We start from the raw sequence: 18,055 nt of genomic DNA, 5'->3' as shown, positions 1-18,055 counted from the left end.
GATCCAATTCTACTTTAATGGAGGAGGTGAACATGTGCAGACAGCACATTCACATTCACTTTCCATGAAGATAACAGGATTTTCATAGGCCTGCTATTGTTGACAGACAGTGAACATGTGCTGTCCATCAACAATAGCAGGCCTATGAAAATCCAGTTATCTTCATGGAAAGGGTGACACTTGATGAAAGTCATCCATTATTAGTATAAATGTTTATTCATTCTTAATAGGCATTGAAAACAAACTTTAATGTATCAGTTTGCTCTAAACATAATGCTGTTACAATCTTATATGTTCTTCCTCTGTTATTACGAAGGCCGCAGCACTGCAAGGCAGAGACAACATGGAGTCACTTCATTCATTGTGGCATGTGGAAAACAAATATTCCATGATAAATTGTTAAAATTTTAATATTTCGAAACACCTTGGTAACTCCTTTTAGGTCTATGTTGAAAAATGAGTGTGGCCATGCTTTTGAAAATGCATATACAATAATACATGAATTATTGACTGAATGTACTCAAAATAATAATCAGTAATCATACGTATGTATCTTTTGGAAGATCTCTTCCCCTTAACAGACAAATCTGAATTATTTTTTTTCTGTCTCTAAGCCAATTACCTTAGATGAGAAAAGCCTTAAGTGTTGGCCCTGCGTTCTTTTGGGGAGGAAGGTTTCTGGCATTGCTGGTAAGGACAAACAAGGCCAGGGGGAAGAGGAGTTATTCCTCACATTGCCTATGGTATCCTGGGAGCTGCTGGTCAACTTCTCACGTGGGCCTTGAGTCAGCATGATGAGAGGAGACCTGAGTGACTGTGGTCATCTCCACTTTCCCAGCACCAGAGGGAATGTTCACCACAGGCTCTGAGTTGGACCTCTTAGACACAGGGGCTGGGAAGAGAAGATGATGATATGAACACACTGTGCAATGAAAGCAGGCTGTTTTCAAGTTCAGCAAACATTAAAATATGAAACAATAAACTTTGTGATGTGTGACTTTGCCGGTTTGCTTACCCTTCTGACGACCGTCACAGCATTTGAGTCCATACTGAGCCTGGTTGACCATCACACCGGTTAAGGCCTCCAGAGCTTCCAGTTGATGGCACTGCAGGCTGGACACGGACCATAAAGAGGAGTCCTCCAAAGTACCATTGACAAATGACGTCTGTCCACCTCCATAGTTGATCCACCCGCACACTTCATCCGCAGTTCCCCAGTGTGGCGAGGGGTTTCAGGGAAAGGCAGGAGCTCCAGAGAGTTGCCTCTCCATGAAGTTGGGAGACATAAGAGAGAAAGATGGCGTGCAGGTCTTGGTTGGTGGCCATTTTCTCAAGGATGGGTTTGGTCCGGCAGTCCGGGATAGATGAGCTTCTCCCCAAATGGGTGTCGAGGAGCATCTGATAAACACAGCAGCTAAGGGCCCTGGGTTAAATGTAAGTCGTCGGCCCCTGCTGGACTGCCACAAAGACTTTGCCAAAGCATGCCAGTGGTACAGAATCTAAATCCTCACTGTTCTCCAAGTGACTCTGGTCAGTAGGTGATACGGACACAATCGTGGAGAATATGCTGTTGGCTGTGATGGCCTCCTCCTCAGCCAAGCTTTCTGAGAGGAGAAGGAGGCTCCAGTCATTGATGGGGATGCAGCTGCATCCATCCATGCTACTATCAGCAGGGCTCTCCAACCTCATTGCGCCTCTCCTGGTCTTCAATCAGCGGACACATGGAACTCCTCTCCTAGTTACGCTTCATTTGCTCCCTCTAGTGGCTAGAATAACATTTAAATATCTCACCATGACTTACAGCAGTGGTTCTCAAACTGGGGGTCGCCAAAAATATTGGAAATATTGATTTGCAGCCTGGATTAAAGACATTTTGGTGAAGGTTTTTAGTCAAAGGCTGCCATTGACATAATGCCTTTGATGTTGAGATAGCCTACCTATGAGAGAAGACATTTTCTGCCTCTGCTTCCAATGCCCATCTCACAACATTTCTAAACCAAATTCCACCGGTTAGAGAGAAGGAGGTCGTGAGAGTCTGCATTTCTTAATTTCTTAACTAGCCCTTTCTGTTTTTGTGCCTTCCTGTTTTTATTTATTGCACTTTATTGTGAAGCACTTTGGTGCGGCTAAGCCGTCTGTAAATGCACTAATAAATAAAATTGACATTGACATTGAGACTTGGCCCATGTTTTTTTGGGGGGTCGCCAGACAAAAAGTTTAAGAACCACTGACCTATGGGACAGTGTTTCTCATGAAGGACTTCTTAACCAATAAAAAAAGAAACGCACGGACCACCTAGCTAAAAAAAAAATAGACCTACTTCAACAGTATATTAGCCTACACAATAGGCCTATTCACTGAACCACCTTGCTTATTGTCTTTGCACTTTGCTTATTATGTCAGAGGATTCATTTGATTTAAATTGGCATATCTTACATAGACAGTGTTGCAAAACTGTTTGGATTTACATACAAGTTGGTTCAATATTGCAAACAACTCATCTATATTATATTTTACCACGTCTGTTTGCGGACCACTTGGAATAGCTTGCTGACCACCAGTGGTCCCCGGACCACACTTTGAGAAACACTGCTATAGGACACTTACTGGATCTGCTCACTGCTATCTCAATTCTATGATCCAGCTTTACATCCCCAACCGCCCACTGCGGTTTTCTGATGAGTGTCTGTTGTGTCGACCAGCCATAAACGCTAGATCAAATTCAAGACTCTTTTCTTCAGTGGTAGAATTAGTTGCCTAGTGCTCTCACATCATGGACTTTGCTCCTTTGAGCCAGCTTCAGGGTGCTGGCCAGTCTCCTGCTGAAGGGTATTCCTGGGGACTTCCATGGCATTCCTTTTAAAGAGGACCACAGCCTAATATTTAGTGATGGCAGGCAGAATAACTGGTACTATTAATTTCTTACCTGTAACTGTGTGTCATCAGCAATGGTAGTTGGACAGAATCAGTGTGGACTACGAATACCAGGAATATGTTCTATATAGGAATATATATTTTTACGGCTGAGGCTTGTGCCTTATATTTGGCACTTGAATATATAGATCAGACTAAACAACAAAAGTCCTTTTTTTAAATATTTTTTACAGACTCTAGATCATGTCTCCAGGCATTGGAATCCTTAAAAACTGACCATCCTATTATTGTCAACATCCTTGATAAACTAGAAAGTCTAAAGAACAAGAACTTAAGTGTAGTTTTTTGCTGGGTCCCAGGCCATGTTGGTGGAAATGAGAAAGCGGACAGTGAAGCAAGCCTTTAACGAAGAAGTCACAGAATGTCAAATCCCTGCCTCGGACCTTAAACCTATATCAAGTAGTCTATACCAGATCCTCCATTATGCCAATTTTGCAAAACACCCCTGTCAGTGAGACATATTTTGATCTGTTGCCCTGCCTTGAAAACCAAAAGACAACAATTTTATTATCAAAATTCTATAGCTGATGTTTTTAGTAAGGTCCCACCTTTAAAGGTTTTAGAATATCTTATTAGCATTGTAGAATTCTGGGGTATTCTCACTGTATTCTGATGTGTTCATGTTACATCTGTGTGTAGTATACAACGGGGAGAGGTTCATATTATTGTACATAACTGTGCTTTAGGCCTGTGTACCAGCAGGAAGGTGACACAGCCCGATGTTTAGGAACATCAGTGATAACATGGGCCGAGGGAGACAGCATGTCTGCCTATTTGGGCTAGTATCTCCATCTGGCCCGGGCCGGGTTTTGTACACTGGTCGTCACCTGCCACGTTGGAATGATTGACGTTTGTATGTTTTAGTATAACAGGCTTTGTCTTAGGTTTTGACTTGGAGACGGATCGAAGAAGCGACCCGAGGAGCATCTTCTGTCGGAAGGCTCAGCAGCCGCTTCTAATAACCACCACAGCTGTTAGACTGCACAGTTTTACTGTTTGAGACTTAGCCTGTGTCCTGTTATTAATTGTTGTACCATCTACAATAAATCATCATCTAATCGCCGATCCTGATCCCGCCGTCAAGCTTTATTGACCATCTTCAATACAGACATTAGAACTAAAACACAACGCAACAACCAGAGAATCCAACAGCATAGATTTTAAGAAACATATTTAAGTTTCTATAACACACAATGCTCTAGCCATTAAATAGCCTTAGTTGCCGAAATGGCCTTAAATTAAAACAAACAAACAAACAAACCTTAAACTAACCATCAGGTTAGCTTTGACTTCAGCAGGCCTGTGTTAAACTGCCCAACCACATCTAGTTCATTCTTGGGAGAGTGGGGCGTCCAACCTAAGTGTCTCACTTTTCATCAACATCTGGCGGGACATTGTACAATCAAGAGCGACAAAAAAATAAATAAACAAATAAAACCAGAAAAATTTCCCAGGATTTTTAACATTTATTTATTTATTTATCTAAATTGATTTCAATTTTATTGTTTTTATATAGCAATACAATAGTAAATGGCAAAATTGTAAAAGCTGCTCCATTTTAAAATGTAATCGGAGGGAAGGCAGAAGGGTCTCAGTACGGCCTGTACTGGGCACGGCCGGAGTATTTGTTTCGCATCACATAGTTGTCATCTGGACACAAAACACAAACAGTTATTAGAAAAGATTCATATGAAGCAGGTACATCACTTACACTATACAAATCTTCAAATGTTTTTTGCATGATGCATAATTAATATCTAGATCAGACATCCCTCCCATTCTGATGCAAACTATTTCACAGTGTTAACAATGTAAACAAGTGAAGAGGTGGATTTGTGACTTTTGGGGTACACACTCATCAAAGTAAATCATATCACTGCAGAGTCTAATATTTACATGGCTCATTTCATTTCTTCCAACTATTAACAAACAGTGATGTGTGATTTCACTGTGCATCAATTCAGGGGGAAAAACATGAACATTTCATAGCATGAAGTTGGTCTTTCATATGTGAATCAGGTTGACATTGAAAATAAACCAGACTTGAACAAATATGTAATTCATATTAATTTAACAAAATCTAAGCACTACATGCATATTTAAAAAAAAAAAAAAAAAAAAAAATCAACAAGACTTACTTGGAGAGTGGTGTTGATAGTTGCCAAGAGAGAAGCCTGGGTCTGGAGTGGAAAAAAATGACATGACGCACTTGATGATAAATTGGATCATATCAATGTTTTTTACATCTTTACTAATTTATAGAGGTCTTGGTTTGGTTGGGAGCCACATAAAGATTACAGTGTAAACTAAAGTTCTATCAAAATGAAACATAGGAACCAAACTGTATGCTACACCTTTGGTCCTGGTCGTACAATAAGACTGTCCAGCCAGCTGAGGTGCAGTGTAGCCTCTGGAGAAATCTTGAGAAACAATGCAGCCATAAGGAACCAATGTTCTTACAAGGAATAGGCAAAACAACACATAAGGACATAGGCACATTTAGAGTTGATTGACAGAGCACTAGGGCAAAGCATCTAATCACCAGATATTTACCTCTTGTGACAAAATGTGGCTCCCTGAAATGTGGCTCCTGGTATGTACACTGGTAATTGAGGCGATTCTCGCACCTGTTAAATCCAGTTGGTTCTAGTAGAAACAAACACAAATTGCAGATCCCCTTGGGGATCAATAAAGTATCTATCTATCTAGATAAATTGTGTGTGAGTGAGTTGAAAATCAAACCACTTTTTGTTTACAGTGACACAATTTCCATGAAACCTAATCATAACTGACAAAATCTTATTTAAAAGTCAACTTCCGCCATGTTTGTCTACATATTACACAAAACCCTATAAATGACTGATTTCTGCTTAATTGTGCAGTGTGTGCATAATGGCATAATGCAGAAGTCAGACCCTGCACCTAGTAACATCAAGTAGCATGAGAGCATCCATGTCTCACCGCTCTGAGGTTACCTGAACTCTGGCCATCTATGTCTCACCGCTCTGAGGTTACCTGAACACTGCTCTTTCCTTGACTCCCTGCTGATCCATCTGGTGGCTGGATCTTCCCGGCTAAAGCTCTGATTGAGCACTGTAAGAGACACACACCTCAATGAATGAAGAAATGTCATACATGAGATGTGTATGTGTGTGTGTGTGTGTGTGTGTATATATATATATGTATGTATATATATGTATGTATGTATGTATGTATGTATGTATGTATATATATATATATATATATATATATATATATATATATATTTTATATATATATATATATGTAATCAAACTTAATTTTTTTAATCACGATTAATCACTAAATTCCTATAGTTATGTGTGTGTGTGTGTGTGTGTGTGTGTGATGTGATACATGATGCATTATATAAAAACCATTGATATTGATTTGGCCATCATCTTTGCCCATTTCATGTAATGTAAATATCCTATTCATTGGAAATCAAAGTACTTAAAAAAATACTTCAACATTTACCTCTATAGCAGCGTGAAGGCTTTGTTGGGGTAGCAGGCGGCAGGTAGAAGTCATCCCTCCTTTCCTGAAGGCTGCTTCTAGTGACTGTGTGAAGGTTTATAGTTAGGGTAGGAGAGAGTGAAGTAGTGTGATGTGAAGGAGATGAGGTCAGGTAGAATCAGAGCGTCCATGTTTCATCCTTCTGCTGTTACCTGAATCCTGAGTATTCCTTGGTTGCTGGTACATCACACTGGTAGCCAGATCTTGTTCGCCAAAACTCTGATTCACACCTACAAGACAGACACACGTCACTGGATGAGAAGGAATGGCGTGCATGAATAAATTGATTTGAAATGGATACATTTAATTGACCATGTAAAGCCACAGTCAGAAAGGAAGAGACTAGCAGTGCTACAACAAAATTAAACTAATCTCTCCAAGGTTACCTGAATTTTGGGCATTCCTTGGTTGCTGGTACAGATCATTGGTGGCTGGATCTTGCCAATTCGAACTCACAAGAGAGACATGCCTCACTGGAAGAAAGGGAATGACATATGTATAAATTGATTTTGATTGATTTTGGGATCCATTTATGACACAGATTGTGGCATATAAAGGACACAGCAATACAAATTACTGTAAAACAAATTACAAATAAAAAACATACCGTATGTCTGCAAACACACACTCTAATAAATGTATTCTATGTACATTGTATTCTATTGTACCTATTTTTGACAAAAACACGTTTACCTGCACCTCCATAGCAGCGTGGAGCCTTCAGGTGGGGGGTAGACATCATGTAGCAGTCCGCCCTCCTTTTCTGGGGTCTCAAACTAGTGACTGTGAGAAGGTTTATGTTTAGGGAGGGTGGGAGAGAAGAAAGTAGTGAGATATGAAGGAGATGAGTCAGGAAACATCAGAGCATTTATGCCTCGACACTCCTTTTCTGGAGTCTTCACCTAGTGACTGAATGTTTATAGTTAGGGTGGGAGAGAGTAAAGTCATGTGATATGAAGGAGATAAGGTCAGGTAGAATCAGAGCGTCCATGTGTGGTCACTCCAAGGTTACCTGAATTCTGGGAATTCCTTGGCTGCTGGTACACCTCATTGATGGCCGAATCTTGTTTGTTAAAGCTCCGATTCAGACCTATTAGACGGAGACGCATCACAGCATATAATACAGACAGTATAAACAGACAGTCTATTTAATGACCCTTTTCCTTTTCGAGAAATAAATGTGCTTAAAAAAAAATACTTCAACTTTTACCTCCATAGCAGCGAGAAGGCTTTGTTGGGGTGGCAGGCGGCAGGTAGAAGTCATCCCTCCTTTCCTGGAGTTTCCAGCTGGTCTCTGTGAGAAGGTTTAGATTTAGGGTGGGAGAGAGTGAAGTAGTGAAATGTGAAGGAGATCAGGGCCAGTAGCATCAGAGCATCCATGTCTTGCCACTCTGTGGTTACCTGCATTCTGAGTATTCCTTGGTTGTTGGTACAGTTCATTGGTGGGCGGATGATGCTCATTAAAACTCTGATTCAGACCTGTAAGACAAAGACATGTCACTGGATGAGATGGAACGTCATACATGAATAAATTCATTAGAATTAATTGAATAACATGATTTCAGCAGTTTAAATAAATGACAGCGAATGTCTGCAAACACAACTGAAAGAAATGTATTCTATGCATATTTAATGATCTTTCTTCTTCTCAAGAAATCATTGTGCTTAAAATTATACTTCCACATTCACCTCGACAACAGTGTGAAGGCTTTGTTGGGGTGACAGGTGGTAGACAGAGGTCATCCCTCCTTTCCTGGAAGCTCCACCTGGTGACTGAGATAATAATGTTTATATTTAGGATGGGAGAGTGTGAAAAAGTGTGTTGTGAAGGATATGCATGCAGGTAACATCAGAGCATCCATGGCTCATCTGTGTCCTTCTACTGTTACCTGAATTCTGAGCATTCCCACATTGCTGGTACATCTCATTGGTAGTTGGATCTTGCTTGCCAAAGCTCTGATTATAAGACAGACCTATAAGACAGACACATGTCACTGAAAGAGAGGAAATGCCAAACATGATTGCAGGTAGTCCTCAGGTTGGAAACGAGATCCATGTCTAAGAGTGGGCGAGAAATATGGTGGCCACCAAATGGCATTCAAACATAAAAGGCCCTCTTTTGATACAGTATTTTGGTTTGTCCATTCTGTGTTCCCGTAGGAACATTACAGACTCGGTGGAGGCGGACCTGTTTCCTTTGTAGATATAAAGCACTCATTCTAATGAAAATGCGACAAATAGTATTTACACACTGTGACACAATAGTGAAAACATACTGTAATTATGAATACTACACATAGGAACAATACATTTTGTGTTGTTTCCTTTTTTTGTTACGCAATATACGTGTTGAAAATACCACAACTTGCATTGTTTTTTATTAAACACATCTCTGTGTCCAGATAGGGAACACTTGTTTTAAGAGTGTATAGTTAATTTCTGCTTATAGATCATACTTATGGTAATCTAATCCTCCACAATGTGCCTTTAAAATAGCACGCTAGGTTCTCCATTCCTAATGCCAATGGACAAATGTTGGACGAGGGGGAATGCCGTCCCCCCACTTCTTGGGGCATTGTTTTGAGCATTTTAATATGCATGTATTAATATATAAAGTGTTGTTACCATTGATAACGCATCACGCAAACGTCTCCAATTAGGCCTCTTTGCCATAAAATTTGTTACAAGAATGACAGTCATGCTGTAGCACTCCACCATGCGTAAAAGACGTTAAAAAATGATGCAGCTCGTCGTTCCGCGTTCCACATACGCATCTTCATGGCCCACTGTTGCAATTCCTTCGTTTGTGTTTTGCAGAAAGCAGGTAGGCTAAATGACACGATAAGCATGTGTGAGTAATAAGAGTGATTTTTATCGAAGGAGCTCCAATATAAGTGATAAGGCTATTTAACCATAAGTAATGACCCAACGGTGAACCTGAACAACTTTAGGAAAAACGTACGATTGTTGCAGCATTTTAAACAAAAAAACTTTTAAAATGACTGGCACTGCCTGCCCAATGTTCTTTGTTATTTTTTTTATTGTTTTGTTTTATTGACTGTGCACCCTGCATTTTAATCATTCGCAATGACATATGACGCCCCCTGAAACTGAAGCCATGCCGCGGCATGTTATGCGTCAAGGAGATTAGACTACGCTAGAATACATAGGCTACTCTACATTATGGTTCGTCCTACTACACCATCCTACTACAAAATGAAAAGCTACAGACGATATTCATAGACTTTGGTGGAAAAGTGTAGCCTAGTAATCTAGACGCACCCTAGCGGCAGCAAATTAATTTGCTCAGCCTGTACGTCTAGTATCAAACCATAGGGATTTCTATTGGCTGACGCCGGGACTTCATCCAATCACAGCTTCTATTTTGTTAGAGAGTCTTAAGGCGGGCTTAACAGGATAACGACAGTCCCAAGACATTGAACAACAAGAAAGGTGGCTATGGCTAACTAAGAGCGGTTGTTTGAATCGGCGCTGGCGCCAACTTTGGAGGAGTTGGACTTGTGCTTTTCTTTGAAAGTTGAGCAACACAATGCACTTAAGTCATTACTTTCAAGAAGGATGTATTTGCCTTTTGCAGACCGGATAATGGATATGGTCGTGAAGCTGGCCTATTGCATGCCTAGGCAGTTTGAAAGACAATTCTCTGCCCGCCCCTTGGATTAAGCGAGGTGAATGGTTCGATTCCAGACTATACATTTCAATGATATAGGATGGCCCGCCAGGCTAGGAAAAGTGTAGTTTGGGTGAAGACATTACATTTTGAAACTAATCCAAGTCATTTAAATTATTTTTTAATTTAGTTTAATGTTCATTAAAGCTGGTAACAATTTGGCCTTACGCACCATTGTATGTGGAGGTGTCAGTTTTTGCAATGATGTCATTAAAGCGATGGTTCGGAGTAATTTCACTCTAGGGTCCTTTGCACCATGACCCCAAGCCAAACACCCTCCCAGAACCCATTTGCCCTTGGTCGAACCCTGGTCGAGTAGCGCTGTCAGAAACGAATGACTTTCTGCAGGCGTAATGGAACCAACTTAGTATCTCGTAAATTACCCCACTAATAATGCCCTGAATGGTACGAAACTTCTACAGAAGTACACCCATGTTCTTTACTCATAAACCAAGGCATTGACAAGCAAAAGTTTGTAAGTACACCAGGAGTTTATTTAAATAACACTTGCCTGATGGATGCTACTATCTACCGCTGCGTCGACGTTACTTCGGTGATTTGGGAAAAGCCCGTAAAAGTCCTAGCAGGAAGCATGCATAAGGATGTAGATCCAGGAATGCACTAATATTTTGTTCGTAGTACCAGTTTGCAACAATTATTAGTTAACACTAAGTTGTAAACACTTCAGAAAAAAAAAAATATTAAAAACTGGATATACCAAAAAACTAATAATAGTAATCGCTTCCTGCCAGGACTTTTACAGTTTTTTTCCAAATCACGGAAGCGGCCGACGCAGCGGTAGATAGAAACCCTATGTCTACATCACACCACACACACAAAAATGTATTCAATGTACAGTTAACGATATGACTCGTTTTCCAGAAATCAATATCCTTGGAATTACACTTCAACATTTACCTCCATAGCAGGATGGATTCTTCATGAGGGTGTTAGGCGGAAGGTAGTGGTCACCCCTCTTTTCCTGTAATCTCCATCTAGTGACTGGGAAAAGGTTTCTAATTAGAGTGGGAGAGTGTGACGTACAGTAGTGAGATAAGCATCAGAGCATCTACTTCTCATTCTTGGGTCGTTCCCTGAATTGTGAGCATTTCTTGGTTGCTGGTACATCTCCATGGTGGCTGGATATTGCTCGCTAAAGTGCTGATTCAGACCTATGAGACAGACACGTCACTAGATGAGAGGGAATGGCGTACATGAATACATTTAAACCTGGGTTTTTAGTTTTAATTAATCAATACAACAGTCAACAGTTGTAAAAGGAGCAAAATGCCATGTTGTGTTTTATCTGAGGGGGCGCTAAAATCTATTTTTTATTGTAAATGTTTATTTTGTTGTTCCCAAAACACCTGTAACTACATGCATTTATTCTGTGAATGCGATTTGGTACAATATTGGTACTTTACACACTAAATGTCCACATAGATTTTTATGGTCCTACTAGCTACCCCACATACCATTCCAGTTGCATGACAATGACACAAAAATACAATCACGCCTTGTTTTATCCTTATTATTGTCATGGCCTTTTGTTTTGGAGACTTCACATTTTGGGAATTTTGGGAAAACATTAACAAAGGATTATATTTCTAGAGAAAATACTGATTGATGGCAGGTGTGTCACATTAAAGGAGTCTTGAGACCCTCAATATCACTTTTTGCATGTTTTTTTCTGAAACTAGGGACTTTTATAAAACCAATGAGACTAGTACAAACTTGTAATGATTGAATCGTACTGAGAACATGTTTGTCTTCCATTCTACAAAGTTTGGTCAGGCTAGGAATAATATTTTTTAAGATGTGAATGCCCAAACATGGCCTCCAAGATAAGGGCCCCTATTTTGCACCCTGGCGCATGGCGTAAAACTCGTTTTCCACCCGGCGCAAAGTTTATTTTCTATTTTTTAAACAATGCTCCCAGTAGTGTGGTAATTACCAACCTAGGGAGCGGCCTAACGCATTGTCTAAAAATCGATATCGTACACTACCTAAAACGCATTACGCCACTGACCAAGAGAAACCTGGTCAGAAGTCTATGGCGAGTTGTTTATATGTTACACAACACACCATCCTTTTATCATCCATGAACGCGCACCAGCGCACGTCCATGCAAAACATTACAAATTACACGATTACCATGGGAAACATAGTAAAATAAAGATATTACAAAATAGATCTCACAATGAGTAGTTATTCACCATCATTTGCAAATTGGTAATGACGGCTAAACGTGATTAGGAGAGGCAAGAGACACATATGGAGCACAGCTGAAGACGCACGGTCACAAGATATAAGCAACTCCTCTGCAGGATAAACGTTGTTTTATTCCGTCATTTGAACAATATTAGGGTAAGTGTTGCTTTTTCCAGCCTAGGTTTTCAATGGTAACCCATTGTCAGTCAATAGTGAAAGTAACTTACTGTGTATAACTGTTTTGTCTTTGAGTTCAAATAATAGACGAGTGCAAATGCGTGAAGGCTATACTATGCTAGGTTTTAGTAAAGTATGGTTTAGTGGAATGACTTCCATACGGTCTCGCAAGCAGACTCCTTCAAATGCGCCGCTGACTGTCAAAACACTGATGCATTCTTTGACGTCACAGTTTGCACTGTTAAAGGGAATGACAGAGGTCATTCTCATTGGTTTAAATGATGTTATGCCCCAAACACACCCATGACTAATTAAGAAACCTAGGAACACCTTGTTGCGCCATCCACCCGATGTTTGATAACAAAAACACTCCCAATGTGGACTGGACATCCTACTAAGGTTTTGACTAGTGACCATGTGCTTTAGACTGTCATAATAGGCAAAAAGACTATGAAAACAATAGAATTGAACATAAATATTTTACAGGTTTTAATTATGGAAGTTGGTGCTGCAACCATTTTCCTGGATTTTTTCTGATTTGACACGGAATGACTCTATAAGGTACACTTAGCAATACAAATGATAGACATTACAAAACCAAAACCCCATCCATCAGCAGTTACAGATCTTGAAACTTGATATGTTTAAAAAAAAAAAAAAACAACTCACCTCCATAGCAGTGCGAAACTTTCAAGGGGCTGTCAGGCAGTGGGTAGCAGTCAGCCCTCCTCTCCTGGAGTCTCCATCTAGTGACTGTCAGAATGTTTATGTTTACGGTTGGGACAGAGTGAATAATGTGACTTGAAAAAGAGGATGTAACGTAGAGTGAAAAGTTAAATACTGCATGTTTTACTTGAGACCAAGTTTTTCTTGGTCAGTGTTGTCATCATTTTCAGTGGCAATGTGAAAATGAGAACAAGCAATGTGCGATCGATGTGCCTGACCACACCTCATTTTACAACACGTCTGTGGGTGTGCAATCTCATTTGCTATTTAGACAACGTAGGCACCTGGCAGGATAATGTTAACTGCGATGACATAAACTAGGAAAGCCTTGTTGTGTCGCACCGCAATACGCTGCACATAAGATAGGGCCCCAAGTCTCTTCCCTTCACAGTTACTGTACATTACAAACAAAGTCTGCAAAAACATATACTGTAATTTAAATAGTCAGAGAGATTGTTTTCGAAAAATCCATATGCTTAAAATTATTCCATAACATACCTTCAATTCCTCAGGTCTCCAACTAGTGACTGGGCCAATCCCAAAGTGAGCCGTGAGGACTAAAGACTCACAGACAATTGATCTCAGGTGCTAAGTAAGTGAGTGTGTGAGGCCACTCGAGCAGCAATGCTCGAGTTCCTGTGTAGAGAACCTAGTGATACAAAGTTTCATGTTGTGTCGAGCCATCTTAGTGTTTTAAAAATAGCGTCAAATCATGCATCAAAATAGCAGTACCCCTAGCAATCCCATTCAAAAAGCCTATTTGACCCAAAAATGACTACGGTCCAGCTTAAAAGTGGCACTTCCGACATTATTATGCTTCTAAACTTAAGTTTGACTCGGGTATATTCACAAAAAGACCCTAGGTTGCATTTTGGTGAGTTATGCTTTAAGGTATACAATGCAACCATGTCTCATCTCTCTGAGGTTACCTGGTCTTTGGGCTTTCCTTGGCTGTTGGTACATCGCCTTGGTGGCTAGATCTTCGCTGCTAAAGCTCTGATTCAGACCTATAAGAGAGAAACCCCTTATTGTGAGATGAAATGTCGCAGATGAGTTGATCTGATCAAAACAAACACATCTCCTTCAATTTATCATCAAAAAAAAAAAACTGTAATAAAGTGCACTCTGGACAGCTCCAGCTTCATAAAATGGTCTGGTATTCATTACACACACACACAATATAAGTATATAGTACAATATAAGTCTAGTCCCACACAACTGTCATGAGAGCTTTAAAGACTTTGCTCTGTCTCTTTGCTTTCTGGTGTGACCTTTTGGGGGCTGTGATGGTGGCAGCTCGACACCCCAGGCGTTGGCGACATGCGCCAGCAGCAGGCAGGTGATGCGGCGATGGGCCACGGCATTCCAGTGCACCCCGTCCTTCATGCGGTGCTGCAGGCTGAAGCGGAACTGGAAGTGTAGGTCCAGCACGTCCAGGCCGTACACGCTGGCCAGCGTGGCGCTGCAGTAGTTGGCCTCGATGATATCAAAACGCAGCGACGGGCCAAACTCTGCAACCTAAGGGTAAGGAGACATGCCTCTAAACAGCTGAGTATCTATCAATGTTTTAGTTTCTGCAGTTTCTACATTATGTATGTATATATATATTATATTAAAAAATCAACATTTCATTAACGTAATACTCTCAGTTCAGCACAGGTCAACGACTTTCTTTTTAACCCATTCGTGCTGGATGCTGCATGACGCAACATTGACCCTACTGCTGGATGCTGCGTAGCGCAACATTGACCCTCCCGCTGAATGCTGCGTAGCACAGCATGCTTTTTATTTCATGTTTCTAGGTGCTACAGAGGCTTAGATATTAAATTTTGGTAGACATTGACAATTTTTAGTATGTTTTCAGAAAACCCTCAGGAAATAGGGTTATTTAGTCTAGAATGCCATAGGATTCTATAGGCGTTTTTAGCAGGCATTTTAGGAGTAAATGGGTTAAGTCTTTTGCAGGTCCTTTCACACAACCATAATCTATGCTCAAAAAATTGGTCAAAATGTTTTATCTGATCTAGACAAAAAAAACCATGTTCAGTATGTATATTTGATCTACCTCTGGCACCAAAAAGCCACCAATAATGTTTTCTCCCAAAGGCATGGTGAGGTTCCAGATAATTAAAACCTCTTCTGGGAGGATGGCTCTGATCTTTTTGAAAAATGTGATCAAATTTTCCATGTAGTCTGGCTCCCACTGTCGCCCATATCTGAGAGTGAACAACAAACTACGTAAGTCAGTGCATCATACATAAAACATGTATGCATGCATGTATCCGTTTCATGTGTGAAGACTTTAATGATGGCACACTGAAAGCCAATAAATACCTGGAGACGTCCCACACGCAAGAGTTCATGATCACCAAATCCGGTTTGGGACCTTTTTCCAGGTCCTCCAAAATTCTTTGTACATATTCAGAATATATGCGTGTAATAAAATAAAAGCGAACTTGGTGGTGGTCTGAACTGTATTGTCGGATCTCCTTGTACTGAGTCCCATTGGACATTGGACCTTTAACGCCACCCTCAAGAAGCTCATCGTTCTCAAATTGCTCCTCACCCTGGGAATACACAGAAACAGATGTCAACAAGATTTCGCTCGCTGTACTAAACCTGGATCATGAGTGAGAAATAATGAAACATTTAGAGAAGTAATTTGAATGAACTACTCAAAGCTGAATCCAGGCTGTGATAGCATGCCATGATGTGGAGAGGCCGCTGGTTACTCATCACATGAGTGAGAAATTATGAAACATTTACAGAAGTAATTTGAATAAACTAGGCAAAGCTGAATCCAGGCTATGACAGTGTGCCATGAAGTGGAGAAACCACAAATTATTCCCTTCATAAATATATTTAGTACCCTACCCATTTATGCAAGTCCTACTATTTGCATTTTGATGCATCTCACTTTGCTAGATTAGGTACATCTAACCAATGGTAAAATAGGGAAAGCTTTTCAGTATGGGCAATCTCACATTAATGGTGCAGTCAGGGATTTCGCATTTGTATGTGGTTATGTTGATATTTGCATTTTATTAGCAGACATTTTTGAACAAAAAAAAAAATCCTACATATTTTAACCAAGGAGCAAACAAAGCATGTCACACAGGCTGAAGCTCTTTTGCAACAAGAGCTCACCCCTACCTTCAGTATTCCCAGAGAAATTCCATGCAGTTTTGGTGTTATTTGGGGGACAGGCTGCCCCCACTTTGTTCTGTTTTCAAAGCCTGGGCTGTATATGGAGACCATTTTTTTGTTGTTGTTTATTAGTATTTATTTATTTATTATTTCCCTTGTGTCTGTCCAATAGTGTCTTGAGAGATGTCAGTTGTGATTGATACATTATACAACTTTGAAAATGTAATCTGCACCATAAATAAAGTGGGGGAAAAAAGAGACCATTTTTTTTACAGTGTAAGCTACTCATGGAATGGACAGCATTTCGTGAGATAATGATTGGTAAATGTGACAAAAAAAACGTATTGTCTTGAAAGTGGGTAAAATCCCTGACTGCACATTTAAGTTCGCCTTGAAATAAATCCACTCTACTCTCCCGTCTCCCTTTATCTTATCTTCCAGATGAAGGTCAGCACAGACCATTTCTTTGGCCAGAGCCTTGCCCTGTCCTGACCACAGATGATCTGCGATCCGTGATTCAAGACCTACCTTGGTCTTTAGTTGAGATGCAGCCAGATAGTTTTCCTTTTGCAACAGCAGAACAAGATCTTTGTATACCCCACGCTGAACTAGATATAAGGGGGAAAGTGATGACTATAAATGAGGTCTATGGTGTATTTCAAGTATGGCTTAGCGACAAACCTGGGTAAATTAACTTAAATTACGTGGTAAATTTCCAAATATAAGAGCCCAAAGATTCATTAGCAAACCAAAGCGAAAAGGCTTTTCTTTTAGGAGGTTTGTGTTAACGGTAACATTAACTAAGGTTTTACATGTCCCTACGTTAAAATACCACTCTGGTATCAGTAGCAGCTATTTCTTTCAGTTTTGTACTCACTGGAGTCGCCCAGAACAACAACAAATTTGTTGTGGAGAAGCTGGCTGGCTTGTTGGTGTGTAACATGTGCCGTCTTCATGCTCACCACTCTGGAAAAAAAAAACCTTAATCTCAAACCAGTTCATCCAAAACTTGTCTAAAACAAAATACATCATTGATGCATTCACAGCGTAGGCCTACATGCAAAATAATAAAAATAAAACTAACATTATCATCATTATGTCCTTAACGGAACATTCAATGTTAGCGCTCAGAACTTGACACTTGAAACCATAGACTAGCTAGCTAGCTGCTACACCATGACCATGTGCTACAGTTATCTATCGATAGCTGGATTTTAGTCAAAGCATTCAGCCGGTTAAAATGGACAGCTAACTTATACAAATCTGTGGTTAGTGGGAAGTCTCTGAAAACATGCTCCTCAATAAAATAAACTGGGCATAATGTCGACCTACAGTCTTCAATCTAAAAGCATTTGTCTCTTCAAACAAGCCATAACCAGAAAATGTCTGCCAAAACTTACTTCAGTTCACAGAGCCCGTTTACGGATACTTATTAGAACAGGATGTACACGTAGGTTAGAAGGCGTGGCTTCTGTGACTTTATTTCATAAAAATAGTCTATTACTTACACGCGACATCACGATGACATTCATTGATAAATAATGCTAATTAATTATTATTAAATTATATATATATAAAAAGTTGGGTTGGCACCTAGGCATATCACCCATCTGACATCCTCTGCTAATACTGATA

General features: G+C 40.1%; 1 protein-coding gene across 5 annotated transcripts in view; it reads right to left on the bottom strand.

Moving 5' to 3' along the window:
- Window positions 1-4,392: 4,392 nt before the first annotated feature.
- LOC125289118 overlaps window positions 4,393-18,055 on the bottom strand; it is a 30,806-nt gene continuing 17,143 nt past the window's right edge. For 2 of the 5 annotated variants that reach the window (XM_048235805.1, XM_048235806.1), the window contains exons 21-31: window positions 7,679-7,742; window positions 7,481-7,558; window positions 7,162-7,251; window positions 6,855-6,941; window positions 6,621-6,698; window positions 6,430-6,513; window positions 5,950-6,027; window positions 5,488-5,580; window positions 5,289-5,354; window positions 5,073-5,114; window positions 4,393-4,584 (exon numbers count right to left, since the gene is read on the bottom strand). In XM_048235805.1, coding sequence (XP_048091762.1) covers window positions 4,526-4,584; window positions 5,073-5,114; window positions 5,289-5,354; window positions 5,488-5,580; window positions 5,950-6,027; window positions 6,430-6,513; window positions 6,621-6,698; window positions 6,855-6,941; window positions 7,162-7,251; window positions 7,481-7,558; window positions 7,679-7,742 — 819 coding nt within the window. In that variant the 3' untranslated portion in view covers window positions 4,393-4,525. The other 3 variants (XM_048235810.1, XM_048235809.1, XM_048235808.1) reach the window with 3 other exon arrangements.

This window comes from Alosa alosa, chromosome 24, assembly GCF_017589495.1.
Source record: "Alosa alosa isolate M-15738 ecotype Scorff River chromosome 24, AALO_Geno_1.1, whole genome shotgun sequence".
NCBI classification, from domain to species: Eukaryota; Metazoa; Chordata; class Actinopteri; order Clupeiformes; family Clupeidae; genus Alosa; species Alosa alosa.
Note: the sequence above shows the minus strand (reverse complement) of the source record. Positions and strands in the feature narration are given on the sequence as shown.